Source organism: Alexandromys fortis, unplaced genomic scaffold, assembly GCF_014885135.2.
Source record: "Alexandromys fortis isolate MF-2015 unplaced genomic scaffold, M_Fortis_MF-2015_v1.1 scaffold_202, whole genome shotgun sequence".
In the NCBI taxonomy this organism is placed as follows: Eukaryota; Metazoa; Chordata; class Mammalia; order Rodentia; family Cricetidae; genus Alexandromys; species Alexandromys fortis.
In genome coordinates, this window is record NW_026068077.1 from 1682906 (window position 1) to 1699687 (window position 16782).

The 16782-nt window shown below is 41.0% G+C and overlaps 1 protein-coding gene across 13 annotated transcripts in view; it reads right to left on the bottom strand.

Moving 5' to 3' along the window:
• Tcf4 (transcription factor 4) overlaps positions 1-16782 on the bottom strand; it is a 342727-nt gene that overhangs the window by 119745 nt on the left and 206200 nt on the right. For 9 of the 13 annotated variants that reach the window (XM_050121710.1, XM_050121718.1, XM_050121709.1 and 6 more), the window contains 2 exons: positions 3753-3882; positions 3251-3300 (listed from right to left, as the gene is read on the bottom strand). The exons of 2 other annotated variants lie outside the window; for them this stretch is intronic. In XM_050121710.1, coding sequence (XP_049977667.1) covers positions 3251-3300; positions 3753-3882 — 180 coding nt within the window. The remainder of the gene's footprint in view (positions 1-3250; positions 3301-3752; positions 3883-16782) is intronic. 2 more of the 13 variants (XM_050121715.1, XM_050121711.1) reach the window with 1 other exon arrangement.

The following is a 16782-nucleotide window of genomic DNA, read 5'->3' on the forward strand; positions in this document are numbered from 1 at the left end:
AAAAGGTTAGAAAGGCCAGATGAGCGGTGGCATCAAGCACACAGTTTTAGTACTGATGTACCTTCAGCAGAGGAAGACCATGCGATAGTGGGGCACGGCCCACGACAACTTTTGGCAGCAGGAAGTGGGGCTCTCTGACCAAGTATCATTTCCCACAGTCTTCCCTTAAACAACCAAAGTACCCTAGACATCACTCCAGACCTCTGCTCTCCAGTGGGCTGCCTTCTCTACCTCTGTGGTTCTAAAGACGGGAAGCCTTGTGAGTGATTCTTACACCACCCTGTGTCGAGCCTACAGTACAAATGCAAATTCATGTCTCCTAACAAAACTATGACACACATTGAGCCAAGTCTCTCTCTGTCTCTTTCTCTCTCTGTCTGCCTGTCTCTCCCTTCTTCCCTCCCTTCCACTTCTGCCTCTCCCTCCCCTTCCCTCTCTCTGCAGGCACAGCAGAGCTCTGAAACAAAGCTAGGCAATTCTCCCCACCTCCTTGACCCAGATAGCCTGAAAGAGCCAGGGGCAGGACAGCAAGGAAGTCCAGTCTCTCACACAAGTGTATCACAATATGTACCTATGGAATACCACACTAAGTGTTCCTCCGTTTATCTATGAAAGAGAGGGGGCCCATTTCACTGGGGGTGGAGGACCAGTTCTCGCAACGGACTGTGATAGATTTATTACTATTAATCATGGTCAATATGTATCTAAGTGAAGACAAATGTTGTTATCTAACCAAATCACTGTAAGAACCCAATCTTTTACTATGTGTTACAGATATACTCAAGAATATGTTGAAACAAGGTCTAGATGTATCTTGAATAAGACACATTTCTTAATTTTATTTGAACGTAAAAATATGGAAGACATAGATCTAAAAATACAGAAATCTAGATCTATTGGAGTCAAAGTGCGACAGTGTCTAGCACAGACTCTTTCCTAAAATCAAGTAAAAATACAGAAATCTAGATCTATTGGAGTCAAAGTGCGACAGTGTCTAGCACAGACTCTTTCCTAAAATCAAGTAAAAATACAGAAATCTAGATCTATTGGAGTCAAAGTGCGACAGTGTCTAGCACAGACTCTTTCCTAAAATCAAGTAAAAATACACACTTTGTTTATTATGCTGGCAAGGTGTGGGTCTCATTCTCAGCAGCAGAGCTAAGTACACTAAGCGAACCACAACTCAAAGAGAACTGAGATGTTCTGGAATCACCAAGTACAGCATTGACGGGAGTGCACGATTGCTCAAACTTAACTTCTTTCTGCTTAAACCTTAACTGAATTTTCATCTTTTTCCTTGTCTTTTGAAGAAGGGCCATTCATCAGTTTATCCCACAGGGCCATGAGGAAGACATTCAACCATGAACAGTTAGTTCTCTTGGAAGAGTTAGTCCCAAACCGACTGTCCACCAAAAGCCAAAACTTGGAACAACAGAAACAAAGTTCCAATGTCTAACTCTCATGTGTTAGAAGAAAAAGACTTTCTGTTTTCTGAGCATAGGGCAAGGGAAGTGCCACCAACAGCAAAAAAAAAAAAAAAAAAAAAAAAAAAAAACCCTGGCAGATGTTTTTGTAGAGACTAGCTAACTAAGAAGAAATAAATATTTGTAACGACTTAAGTTACTGATAGTAACATCTCAGATACTTCAAAAACTTCTAAGAAAGTATGAAGATTTCTGCAAATTTTTTTTTGCAGTGGAAAAAACAACAAACAAACAAACAAAAACCTCAAAGTTGGTTTCACCATGTGACACAGACTGGACGAGATGGACCTAGTGGTGCAGTTTCCCTGCACAGTTACATTGTCACCTCAGAACAGCCAAAGTCCTTTTCAGTGTATTTAGTATTGTCAGGGTTATGTTCAAATGTAAACAGCTTCAAGGTCTTTCTCATTTGAAGCTGTCATTTAAACTATAAAATCTAAAATGCCATCTACATTAATTCTACTAAACGTCAATAGGCCTACAGAAACAGCCAATTTCAATAAGATATAGAAACTCAAGAAATAACAACATAGTACAGTTTTAAGTGACATATTGATATTCTAAAATGACTATTTTATATGCCATTGGCAGTTTTATTTACACAATATTTTTCCATATTTATGGCTAATTTTGTGGTGCTTCTTCAACATTATCAAGTCTGATAATCAGCATACAAAATTTGTGGGTTTTTTTGATAAGACTTATTCTGATATATTCATTTAATAATTTTTTGGATGAGCTGAACCGAAATCAAGTCAAATACACAGGTGTGTGGGTTAATCTAGCACATTTGCAAAACCCATTATTCTTCTAATTTACTAAAAATGAAATAGAACCAAGGAGAGCACTGATTGGTTATACATTTTCAGAAATCTAAATATAATTTTGTCTGAAAGTGTAAGAACTTATAAGGCCCATTAGTCATTTTTTTTTACATACTAGAAGATTAAGTTAAAACTGTCTTTGCATGTACAACACTGCAAGGAAAGATTTTTTTTTTAAAAAGGAAACAGGAAAAGAAGAAAGGAAACCATTTTTTTAAATTTTACACAAGGAGAAAATTGCTAGCAATGGGTTAGGTATAAACAAATTAAATACCTCCTAGGACCTAAAATTTGCAAATGCATGAACTCAAATCAATGTGTCATGCATTTCCTGTGATTACAAGCCAGTTTTCCTAGGTTGGGGCCTGGGGCATCACAGCAACACCCCGACAACACAGCTCTGGGTATTACAAATGCCCAGGATGCTTTGGCTACCCTGGATTCCTCTGACCTCACCTAGCATTAAGGAGCAAACAAACAGTGACCACCTTTACAGTCCTCATTCATCCACCTCTCCAGAAAATAGAGACATTCTCCCTGCACTCTGGGCTGAAACCCATGTAAATTTCCCCTAAATCCGCTCCGCAAATCTCCTTTCTCATGCAAATCCCTAAATCATCATAATACTGACAAAGAGTTTAACCAGTATGGGAAACTAATACTCATGCTCTCCAAAGCCCTGTACAGGTGAAGCTGTGTGCAACCTGAGGTACCTTTTCAAGGCTCTCTTCAGAGCTTAACTTGCTGAACACCAACCTAAGCGCGAGCCTTCCAGCAGGGGCAATTAACCACAGCTGCCAGGGTCAGGTGCTGGTCCTTTCTGATCTTCCATGTTCTAGATGCCCAGGCAGCTCTGGGCGCACGGAACCTCACCGACTTCTGTTGCCTTCTACTGATACCAAACAGAACCCAATGGACAAAGTAAAAACAGGCAGTACTTACTGAAGAGGGCAAACCTGGAGGAACCTTTCGGACTTTCTTGGTCTGCACCTCTGCAATAAACAAAAACAAACACAGAGAAGCTGTAAGCTCCCACATGCCCAGTTCTCCAAAGGAAAAGATATCAAAGCAAGAAACTACCGGAATTAGGGGAGACATCCTAGCTCACTCCCGCTCCTACCAGAAATCAAATCAAACTCAGCTTTGCAGGTGAAATTGAAGAGACTGGCTTTGCCTGTGGCTACTTTGTGTTTTAAAAAACGGGTTTCTTGTGTGCACAGTCAAGTGACACCCCGAAATAACCAGACATTTAAAAAGTTATGCTTCTTTGTACATTGTTACCATATCTCCTGGAAAGGGGGTGTGTGTGGAAAAGGCACCAAGCTGGGGATTGACTCCATGCTGAGGAAAGGGGTGTCTTTCTGGGGCAAAGTTGGGATAGGATGGCATTTCTTAAAGTGAATTTAATAAAGACTCCAGGCACTCCAACAGAAAAGAGCCTTACCCATGGCACTACTGTGAAGGGGCCTCCGCCGGGTGTTATTGCTAGAATACTGATAGTACTGGGAGCCAGGTTTGGTGGGCGAAAGGGTTCCTGGATTGCCCATATCCATGTCCCCTCCAAGGAGGCTCTGCTAGAAGGTGGAAAGAAACAAAGAAACAAAAACAAACATGGAAGTTTAATTTTTCATATTTACCACCTCACACGCGATTTTACGCAGAGTAATACAAACCCCAGCATTTGCTGAGCTAAGACAATTAGCCAAAAAGCAAAAGCCACTGAGCAAGCAGCTATCAGCAAATTCGGTATTTTTAACCCTTTACTTTGAAGACGGGGAATGGTACCCCTTTACACCAAATACATTTTAGAAGATCATTTCAGATGACTACCACTTAAATTTTGTAAGAAAATGTCATTTCTTTAACAGGAATGTTTTCTTTCCCCACACGCAGGCTCCTACCTGGGAGCTATTCATACCCTTGTTTCGAAAAGACTAACACGAATCTCATTTTTTTTTTCCTTTGGAACACAAACAACTTCTCCCAGCTGCACACACTGGGGGTATACGGTCCACTCTCTGCTGGGCATATCCTGATCGTCCAGGACTTTGTAAGGTACCCACAGAGGACAGAATGCCAGATGAGTGGAGAAGAAATTCAAATCCCAGGGCAAACTTTCAAGATTATAGCAAACGTAGACTTTCTCTGGAAACGGGAACAGCCCACGCTCTCCTTAAGACTACCAGGAACTGAAACAAATCCCCACGGATTAAACATTCACCTGAACACTAGCACTTTCCCGCAAATATCATTACGTTATCGCGGTGTGACGGATGGCTAAACTTTCAGAAAATGATGACATGAGACAGATTACATAATATTACATTTTCTAAAAGCTACGAAGAAACTTACCCACAATATATAAACCGCCTGATTATACTCTGCATTGAACCCATTGTTCTTTTAATTATTCTGATAGGCAATAAAACAAGGGTAGCTAGTACCATTTATATTAAGAACAAATTTGCCATTTAATAAAGAAATTTTAAAATTAAGTGCTAAAAATCTAACTTTATCGTTACTTGTAATCAACTTTTACTGATGGAACTAATTACTGTCCTTGATAAAGTACAGAATGTGTTTTCCCTAATCTAAATTCTAATCACCATGTCACTCACAACAGACTTAGGGATGCTTCACTAACACAGTATTCACATGCAAAATACTCTAAATAGGCCAATTATGACTCTGCCCCTGTTCCCTGGTTAACCCGCTGAGAACTGGAAAATTTCACAAGGCAGTCACCACCTGAAACAAAGGGTCCTTGTTTTAAATTAAGACAGTCTTTTTGATTCCTAAATAGCTCAACAAAGTGGCATGTCTTCCAGTGAAAGCGGTTGGTCAAATATGACCCATAAGCTGGAAAATCAAAAATTCAAAGCTCTCCTAGCCACCACAATATAGCTAAATATCATAAAGAGAGCTGGCGATGGTGGGGGAGTTCTGTGCCTACTGGTGAACAATATATAATGGGATAATCAGGCACTAGCATGCCTGTCTTCCCTGCTTACAGCTTATGACTTTTTCAAGGGATACGTGATGAACATTACTTTAAGAAAAAAAAAAAACTGAAAAAGAGATTCTCAGAGTGAAAACGTTTACTGAACAATCAGCTCACTGCTAACATCTCGGTTCCATCCACAAAGGAGGAAAATTAGATCCTTTGCCAGATAAAAACCTGAGATCAGCATACGCAACTGCTGCACTTCTGGAACTTTCAGGAGATGGGAAAGTATTAATAATGACAGGCATATTAATAATGGCAGGCTAGAGCAGCAAGAACATTACAACCAACTTGTCTACGAATTAGGAAACACAAGGATATAACATCAAACATTTATTTTTATCGCCTTAGGCATTCAAAAATTAGAGGTTCTACCTGAAATTTCACTTTTGACAAATTCTTAATGACAAGTTTATATTTATCTAACCCTTAATCCAAGAATATTTTTAATGTCTCCACTGATAAAGGTGTTTCTATGTGAAGTTACTCTCCCCATGACTTGGTAGGTCTACCATTGAGTCTTCATTTTACTGGGGAAAAAAGTTTAAAAATAATAATAATTGTTGTTGTTACTGTCTTATAGCATGCTGAGCCTCTTGCATTCTAGGCAAATGGTCTACCATTCAGCTACATCACTCAATACCCATGGAAGCGACATCATTCAGAACCCATGGACTAAGACTAGCTTGGTACCTATCAATTTCATAGACACGGTATTGGCAGCCATGGCTCTTATTTTTTCTTTTCTCTCTCTCTCTCTCTCTTTTTTTTTTTCAAAATGATATAAAATTCTCAGGAAAGGGTTGACCAAATATTCTGAAATATTCTCTTCTCTTTTCAAGGGGCCTAATCGTTGGTTGATTCCTATTGGTCCTGGTAGCAAAGATTTCCCTCCCAGAAAAGGAAACCTATGTAGTAGGCCAACATAAAAACAAACAAGCTAGCTGCCCTGGTTTTAGGAGCATTCACAACAGAGTTGTGAAGAACAGATTATGACAACAGCTAAATGACTAAGGCTGACCTGCTTGTCGTCGATTTCAAAGAAAATCTTCCTGTGGCCAGTCAAAAGCAAACCAGCTTTCAGGTCTTCTACAAAGCCACATGCTCTGTGGACTGACAGCAGCAAAAGGACAGAGCACTCCCAAATAGAGGCTCCTGATAATCTCTCCCCCACAAGATAAGAAAAAGAAAAAAGCACAGTCCTGCTTCTTTCTTTCAGACATGTTTGTTCCTTTTTTTTTCCCCACTCGGACAATGGAATCATTCTTCTAAAGGGACGAAAATAAACATTTCCTCAAACTTAAAGGGGCACTAATCACCCCCACAGGGAAAAGGAAGATAAAAATATATGTGCTCTTATTGGAGGGTCTACTTGTGAAATGAACAATGACTATTTACTATTGTTTGGTCTTTATGTCACATGCTCCAGCCTCTACCGTAATGGGAAAGATTCAAAATAATTTCCACTGCTCAAACACTTGGTACGTGAATGTTTAAAAGTCAATGGCATTTGATTAAGGCAAATTAAATAAACAGAACACATAAAAGATAAGGCATTCATCTGTTTATAAAATAAGTATGTATAGCTTTGAAAACAAATTTATATTTCATGGCTGTTAAGTTTAAAAGCTAAGTCTATTTTCAAAATGGGTAAATGAATTCTTGCCTTTAATAGGATTAGAAAAGTTTAAGGGTCCTGTTTTTTATTTGTTTTTCATTTTGCCTTTTTTTTTTTTTTAAACATTATGCTACCTTGTGTTCTGTGGTTATTCTGGGTCCACAGCAGTTAGCTGCCCCCATCAATAAAGAAACACTGGAAGCAAGATGTGGTGTTTCATATAGCTAACCTGTAAATCTTAAAGCCATGCTTGTGAATCTGTTTAACTGTCCACATGTGATGAGACAAGGCCTTCCCCTTAATCCCATCCAAAGGCAAACAATTTGAAGCCTTAAAACACAAACCAAAGAAAAAAACACGCCAACTTTGCTCACTGAGCTCAAATGACTGGAGAGTCACCCAGTGCAGCCCACTCACCAGCAAAGAGCCACGCCTGGCACAGCCATTGAGACACCAAAGTCAAGATTCTGAGATGCTCGAGGAAACCACACTGTTGCCTGTATCCTAGCAGGTCTGAACATGAAGATGTCTAGCATCATCTCAGCCCTGCCCTTACTCCATTAGGGGCTGAGTGTGGGCCTTCACTCCTTGATCAACTACTAAGCTTGGTTGATGCAACTAAGGATGTAACCACAAATTACACTTGGGAAACAGAGAAGTGGCTTCTATCTCAAATTAGATTTATAACTGAATGGCAATCAAAAATCAAAGAAACCGCTCGAAGCTTAAATTATCAAAATTTCTTTTTCTTGTTAAACTAAAATCATCTTGCTCCAAACGACTGTTCCAGTTCATCCAGGACTTTTAAAAGTAAAGGGGCGGGGGAGTGGTTCATCTCTAAAAAGGAAGATTATATTTACCCTTAATTAGAGATATGGATGAGATCAGAGAGCTCTGCGCACTGCTTTTGGACATATGTTTAATTTATCTAAGAGGTGAGTGGCCTTGAATTTCAGAGGTGGGTCCTTGGAAAGCAGAAAGAGAAGCCGGGGTTTGGACATCTTCGAGGGGGGAAAATGTGCCCCTGGTTTTCAGGCTTTCTCCGCCTTTGCGTCACTACCATTACCTTGTGATCTGCTATCAGACACAACATCTCAGGGTGGGGGATGCTGCAGAGCAGAGAAAAGCAGTCTCGGATGAAACCAGATTAAGCTCCCTTTCTGAACTTTTGCCAAATGCGTGCAAGTCTAATTCATGTTTGGGTATTCTGGCACTCACACAGCTGCGAGTCCCTTCTTTCATCGCAGACCCAAGTGATGTATAGTGGCTTTGTATGGCGAACTGACTCCACAAAAGCAGGGATTTGTTATTTTAAAATGGAAATAAAATTCAGCCCGGCTATAAAACTTATGAATGTGGGTTGTCTGTATAGGTACGTACTAGACTTTGCAGCGTTAGGTGCAAACTAGACGTAGAGAGAAATGACAAAGGAGGTGTCCTTAATACACTTGATCACAGCCGAGGACATATCTCCATGGCTAATTCTGCACAGAATTAGGTTTCCAAAGACACTGCTGAACAAGATTCTTAATAGCCATGGGGAAGTTTTTGCAATTCCCTATTGAATAGTTGCTGCTGAATTTGCCATTTCAACCACAGAAGGGCCATTGCTGACTTACTTAGTAGCAGGAGGAGGCCGTAATTTTGCTGCTGTCCGCACTTACTCGGCAACCTAGAATATATCTTGCACCAAAGGGCAATGAAAAACACAGTAATTCCACCTGTCCACTTTTGAACTTCAAAGCTTACAACTGAAGGTCAGACCTTGGACAGTCTTCATCCCTGATCCCCGAGTGTCCAGAAAGGCACTGTTATAGCATGCTTTCATTTCTGTTCTGGACTTAGTTTCAGTAAAAGAGGACTTGGGGGGGAAATACTAGAAAGATGAAATGGCAGAGATAACCAGGGGCTTAGATGGTTGCTGTGTGACCGAGAAATACAAATTATTGAGACTGTCATTCAGCAAATATTCTCCTTTAAGAAATTTTGAGTATTTTCAAAAATAACAATTCATATTAAATTTAAGGTGCACATTGTATTCCACAGAAACTCGGAAATAAAGCTCAAGCTAGGCCTGGTGGGACACTTGTGTAATCTCAGGTGTTTGGGAAGCTGAGGCAGAAGGACTGCAAATACAGGGCCAGCCTGGGCTACAGAGTGAGCTCAGGTTCAAGTGAGGGGCAAACTAAGCAAGATCCTATCACAAAATAAAAAATAAAGAAGAGCTGGCGATATAGCTCAGTGGTAGAGCAGTTGTCTAGCATAGGCAAGGCTACAGGCTCAACCCTTACTACCATAAACAAAGGAAGGTAAGAAGAAAGAAGGAAAAAGGAAGATGAAAGCAAGGAGGCAGGAAGGGAAAAAAGAAGAGAAAAAGGAACGGACAGAGGGAGGGAGAGACTGACAAAGAAAGAGAGTGAGGGAGGGAGGGAGGGAGGGTTCACACAAGGTAAGAAGGAGGACCAGTGAGTTCTGCATAGACCCCAAGCTCAAAAGAATCCAGACTGCTGGAATACAACGGCTCTCTCCTCCTCTGTAGAGGGGGACTAATAAATGCTTTACCAAAGTTCCTAGGAGTGCAAGAACAACACATACAAAATGTCCAGCAGAAATGGTGCCCAACAAATACTTCAGCTTCCTCCCTCTGTCCTTCAGGATAGTCCTGTTAAAACCCACTGACTATTCCTTAAAAGAGTAGTCTGAAGCTGAGATGATTATTAGATCCTCTACTCCACTTTCAGATAAAAAACAAAACGAAAAAAAAAACCACACTGTGCTAATAATTTGAAACGTGATTATAAAGAGCTGAAAGGGTTAAAGATGGGAGTCTACAAAACAGCGATAGCTGAGTGGCCTTGGGCCACACTGGCAAGAAGATAGGCACTTCCCCATATTTAATAAAGAAATTGCCCAATAATCTCAGAATCTGAGTGTTAGTGGCCACTCTCCTCAAAATGCCACAAGGATTTCTTTCAGCAACTCATTTGATTTTATTTTTCAAACAGAGAAGTAATTTGTTGCTAACTCAACTAAATACAAGATAAAAATGGTTTAAAGTCAATCTGCCAGTTGTACTGAAATAAAAAATGTCTGACGTGGCGTAGAACTCTGTACATCGTATAGAGTAGAAGAAGTTAAGCTCTTACTTACTGTGTCGGACACTGACAGATGATTACAAGGGTGGTTCAATTATGTATTCTCTCTTTTCAAAACCAAATATGGGCACTTAGTGGCTGGGCATTTAATATTTGACACTTAAAATTTTTTATTTTCTTCTTCCATGACATAAAAAACAAACAAACAAGCTTCACAGTTTAGGTTGGGAATTTGCATAACTCTTAAAGAATTCAGTAACCCTGAGCAAAATTATTTTAACAGCGATTGGATTTCACAAGACAGTTCAAAATTCAAATATATTGTTTTTCCTTGTAAAGAAAAACACCTTACATTTAAATGCTATAGTGTAATACAAATGTTGCTATGGTAACTGCAACTTAATGTATAATGTGGTAATGGTCAAGTATAAATTCATGCATTTTTTAATGGAAATTACAACTGCCCAAGGACTGATGAGATTTATACATCCACCTATTTGACTTCTTCTCAAATTAAAAAACAACAACAAAAAATATTATTTCTTGTGTACACTAAAGTGAGAAAGTTTTTCTGTGGTTCATGAAAATGCATTCTGGAAGCCCAGGTCATCTCTTACATATTAAAAAGAGGATTAATTTAGTTGTTGTGCAGTGCAAGTTCGGGTGGCGAGGGGGGAACGGTGAGGCATCAAAGCAACCAGTAACTTGAATAAAATTAAGACTAAAAATTCTTATTTAACTATACAGAATTTAAGAAAAGCACTTTCTTGTCAATTAAAACTCCTCCTCAGAATGGCTCAGGAAGATCGTATAATTTATAATTTGACATATAGTCACTCAATACCATATAAACAATATTTTTCTTAAAGTGCTTTCTGCTAGCAATAGTGTACCCAAGTAAAACAGGAAAACTTTGATAGGACATGTCAGCATACAGGGGAATTAGCATCACACAGACATGGCCCTAATAAACATGCTGAGAGAGCCTCACTTGACCATGTTGCTATTTAGGTAAAAGAAAAGAGTCAGCCTTTATCATACAGGATGGGAGAGTTTCTAATGCAAGGTTATTGCAAATGTTTGCCTCTCTAGGCAAAGATATAGAAAATCCATGTTTATGGCATTAGCCTCTCTGAGAACAGGGGACAGGATTTCCTTCATGAAACTACCAGGGTGCTCAATTATAGCCTAGTGGTCAACTCTGCAAGCAACCACTGAGGTAGAGCGTGACAAGAGAGCCCACCTGCAAACAGCGTGACAAGCTCTCATTCCTGCACAATCTCAAATCACCCTGGAATTCCTTCCTTCTAAATAACCCTGTCTACATATGGCCTTCGGCTCTGTGTGCATTAGCTCTACCTCCCAACATGCCCTCTTTCCTAAACGTGGGGCACGGAGACCAAGCTTGTTATCTGCTTATCAGAGCAGGAAATGACTTAGGTATCAGCTGTTGACTCTTCATCTATATTGCCGAGCATGGGGATGTAATAGAACAGTTGCTCCCTAATTGTTTAGGGAAGTGCAAATTGTGCAAATTGTTGAAGGAAGTGCAAAACTGTTTTATTGGTCAACCCAAGGAGAGAGACACACACACACACACACAGAGAGAGAGAGAGAGAGAGAGAGAGAGAGAGAGAGAGAGAGAGAGAGAGAGAGAGAGAGAGAACAGATCTATCCCTCTAGTAACTTCTACTGGCGATGCTGCTGATGATATTGACCACAGCCAGAAACAAGTACAGATCCTTTAGACACTAACATGGCAGACAGTGCAGCCTCCAGCGTACAGATGGGGACATTGAGAGTGGCTATGTGTCCTAACCAATACCACATGGCTAGCAGGTAGTGGGGCCAATTATACTTGACATTGACACCTATGCTTGTCCTTTATGCCCAATCTTTCTGTGCTCTATCTGTCCCAAGCCCTTCCTTGTTAGCTGGCAATATCAATTATTGTTAGGGAACTCTGACTTTGAAAGCATGTCTCTTCTTACTGCAGAAGAGTCATATAACCCAATGGAATTCATCAGGGCTACTTGTGAATGCTACTTGGCCCTGTAAAACCTGGATATGTAATCCTAGTGGGTGTTCGGTTCTTAGGTACAATATGGTAGTATGAGCACAGTCATCATGAGAATCACTCAGACAACATAAGGCCCTTAGGAACTTGATGTCTGTGATTTCTCACTACTGACATGTGGCCCCTCATGAGCTTCCTTGCTTTGGGGTGATGCTCTTGTACCTTGTAAAAATTTGTCACTTGTGGAGACTTTTTAAAGAGGATGGTTACTCTGCAGAACACAGCATCCAGAGGAGTCTGGGAGAATTTAAACGAGTTAGTTACGAAACCGTTCTCCTTAGGTTTCTCGAACATCTTAGATACCCAGCCTTTAGGTTCTACTTTCTTGACTACTAAAATCAAGTTGGCTTAGACAGAAGCAAAGCCAGAGAAATAGATAGAGCACTGAGAAGACGCGACCTTTGCTATATGCCAGCTACTGTGGTGGGCTTGTAGGAAACAGAACGCTTAAGTGAAAACCTTGGCTAAAGATGGCCTAAGCATGGTGAGTGGTGTGTTCCCCACTTCTGCGGCTAAGGTTTACCAGAACTGAGCCCTCTCCTCAGAGGACTGATCCTACCACTCTACATTAGATAACCCACTTCAAAATACCTCTGGAGATGAGAATCAAACATCATCTTATTAGGACTTCTAGGGACTCTAGGGGAAGACAACGCCCTACCCTGGACCCTAGTGCTGCCTCCTTATTACACTGCCTTGGGATTACAGGTAGATAGATGTAGGGGACACTTTTCAGTATGGGAGATGTTATTCTAAATGATGGCAGCCATACAAAGAGCAGCAGACATCCACATAGAACTCACTGCAGTTCAAGCTCCGTTGGCTGCGGTAACCCATTTAATTATCTCAGCCCCCTGAGGCTCCCCTTGTATTAATCCCACTCTAGAGATGAGGTGGCCCGTAGTAGAAGGAAGCTAACTACCCACCCAAGAGAACTTGAAAACTATCTGAAAACCAATGAACAAGCAAGCGGTGTCATTTCACTGACATTAATTACATCGCTTAGTTTCATGCGGTTCCTGGTAACATCACATCTGAAAATGTTAACAGTTACCTCATGTTCATCCTTCAATCATAGCATCAGGAGCCTCCCATCCCCCTACCCCTTCTCCACTCTCCCACACCAGCCAGCTTGAGCACCGAGGACCCATTTGCAGCAATGCACTCAGGTCACGTGTCCTGTGCCCCAGTGTCCCTCCCTACAAAAATGCCATAAAAACCTCACGGATCCCAGGAAAGATTTCTTTAGTAAAATAGCTGGCGATCAATTATTCCATTTACCCAGCACTCAAACGCACAACTATCTAAAGTCCTTAGTTTTATAAGAAAGATGATACAGAAACAAGCAATGACCAGAAAACTTCACAAAGTCAGAAGGAGATGGCGATTTTAAAGGGTTCTTAAAGGAGCTGTGGAGCATTTGCGTGTATAAATAAACATTCCTTTTCTCTCCCCGAGGATGTAGGACAGGTATATTTTTATTATGTGCTCACATAATACCTCATTATAAATATATTTAGATATTGAGCATGTGGCACGGACAAGCCAAACTAGTTCACCACCCAGTTGAACAAAATCCCCGAAAGAAGCCCGCAGAACATGCACTTCCAGAAGGCAGAATTTCGTGTATCGATTTTTAAAAGAAACAAACACTTTGATCTTTTCCCACAAAACCCTTCCCAGAAAAGGACCTGCACACAAGTAATCTGATGACCCGGAGTTGAGTCAGCAAAACCTGACAAACTTCAAACGCAGAAAAAGAAGTCAGGAAGGGGCTGGAGAAGGTAGACTCTAGCCTACCACTAGAGCACGCCTTTAATCCCAGCACCAGAGAGGCAGAGACAGATGGATCTCTGTGAGTTCGAGGCCAGTCTGATCTACAGAGTGAGTGCAACGATAGCCAGAGAAACAACCACAACAGAAAAAAATCCTGCCTTGGAAAAAAAAAACCAACAAATAAATGAGCAAATAAAAACAAAAGAATGGAGACTCTAAAATATTCTGAAGTGTATCTGGAATACTAATGATTACCTAGATATATGCACATGCGCACAGGCACACATGCATGTACACACAAGGACACACTACCTGACACCACTTACTTACTTTCTTTGCAGTACAAGAGATTGAACCTAGGGCCTTGTGCATGCAAGAGAAACTCCACTAATGACACACCACCAGCTTCTTATTTTATATTACATTTTGAGGCAGGATGTCATTTGCCCAGGCTAGCCTTGAGCTCTGTAATCCCAAGCAGCTATTAAACTTGTAAGCCTCCTGCCTCAAACTCCAAAGTAGCTGAGATTATAGGTCTGTGCTACTGGGCTCTACCTACTAGACCCATTTTAAAATATAAAAGCTAAATGTTCACATTAGTTTTCCATAAATGTATTATTACCTCATTTACAGTATATGGATGCACGTTAAGGAATAGAATTGACAGACAGACTTTTGCCTACATAAGTCTATGTGAAGGGGTCAGATGCCCTGAAACTGGAGTTTTAGACAGTTATGAGCTGCCATGTGGATGCTGGGAATTGAACCCAGGACCTCTAGAAGCACAGCCAGTGCTCTTAACCACTGAGTCCTCTCTCTGGTCCCTGATTATTTATAATTTTTTAAACTGATTATATGTTCATTTGTTAATCAGAAGGTCCACAGTCTCTTTTTCTTACTTCTAATATCCATGGAGCTCAGATAACTGTTTGCAGTTCACAAGATTCGTTACAGACATTAACATCTATTTCATTCTTAGAAACTGCCTAAAACGTTCTGGGGTGGTGTATACAGTACATGCTATATGTTTGTACCCCACTATCCTCCCCAAATACAAGCACTTCTTAAATTCTAAAAGACCTACGATCCAACAGTTCTAAATAAGGCAGCGAGACGAGGAAAGTTCTCTTTCCCTTCAATTACTAAGCAGGCTCAGTACTGTTCACTTTCTGAGATCAGAGGAGATCAGGCCCAGCCAGGGTGGTATGGCTACACACAACCACCTCCTCCTACACTGTGCTTGTGGCGAAGGTTAACAGGGACCCCACAGCAGTCATCTTTTAATTATTTTGAAAATACTGTCAGCACCTAGTTCCTAGTTATACTTAACGTTCCATTAGAACCCTCCTCATAACTTGCTCAAGATAACTGCACAGATTTGAACTGGTATGCTCCTCTACGCCTAGTTCTCCACAGACACAGCTGGCCTCTGTGTTTGCCTGTCCATTCACCAGAGAATCTCTGCATTCAGGATGACTAGTCATGTCTTTTTGCACACTTGGGTGTTTTGATTTTTAAAGTGACTTAAACAGGTAATTTTTACTGTTACTTGAAGGAAGTTCTATATACTCAAAAGGCAAAATGGGTCAATACCCGAATTTCACTCATGTGGTACAAGGCAGAGACCCCGCCTCCACCAGAACGCACTGAGCTCTGTGCTGGGCGAAGTTCGTTTCCTATTTGAAGCCTAGATTTTCTATGACATTCTAGATTGTGATGTAAAACCGTCAGGGGAACAGGGGCAGACCGACTGGTACACTGTATCCTCATGTATGCATGTGTGAGTATATGAGCATGTATGAGTTTGTTTATTGTTATACAGGCTCCAATCAAACACACACAAAGCTTGCTGCCATCCCTCCCTTACTGAACACACACATGATTTGCAACCTACTCCTTGACCTGAACGGGCAATACTGGGTGAAAAAGTTGAGGAAATCCTCCTGTTTCACGGGACTCACACAGTTTGATCAAGATCCAGCCTTAAATTTGGTGGAAGCTCCACTGCTGATCCTGAAAGCAACACCCATGTCTTTAAGGAGCAGGCAACACATGCAACCATTTCTTTAGGGTGCTCAAGATCGTGTTCTAGGCGTCAAGGATCAAACACAGTTCGATGAAGAATTCACTTACGGGTACATAAGAAAAGAAGGTACAAATAAGCACATTGGTGGAGTTTAATCACTTCCGGGGAGGTAGGGTGGGTCTGAGAGGTACCTTACAAATTCAAGGAGAAGACTAAATGTAAAATTGTTCACATTCTCCAGTGAAATCATCGAAATGGCGAGAGATGAAGGGGAGGGATGCTGTAGACGGCACAGAAATTACCCGAACTGTCTAGATACGGTGAAAATTAAAGGGCAGATTCTGTTTGTATCTGGCAGTAAAACAAGATATTGGGAGTGGGAATGAGGGAGCAAGGCAAGAACTAGCCAGTTATACTATAATTCCAGTACTCAGGAGGCGAAGGCCCAGGAAACCAAGAGTCCACAGGCAGCTGAAGCTACATCAGTGAGAAATCATTTATAAAAATTAAACAAAAAAGAAGGAAAAGGAGAAAACTCAGGAAGCTGTGCTGTTTTAGGCTTAGCTTTGAAAACAACGGCCCTTTGTGTGCTGTTTAGGTTTCCTTCCTTTCTTTTCCTTTTTATTTTATTTTTATTATTATTATTTTTTCCTTCTGTCAGGAAGAGGGAACCTCAGTTTTGGAACTGCCTCCAATCAGATAGGCCTTTGGGCATGTCTGTGGGCGCATCTTCTTGATTAAACTGAAGATTGATGTGGGGCGACCCAGCTCATGTGGGTGGTGCCCCCTGGGTAGGTGGTCCTGGGTGGTATAAGGAAGCAGGGGGAGCAAGCAAAGCCAGGAGAGCAAGCCAGCGAGCAGCCTTCCTCTGTGGCCTG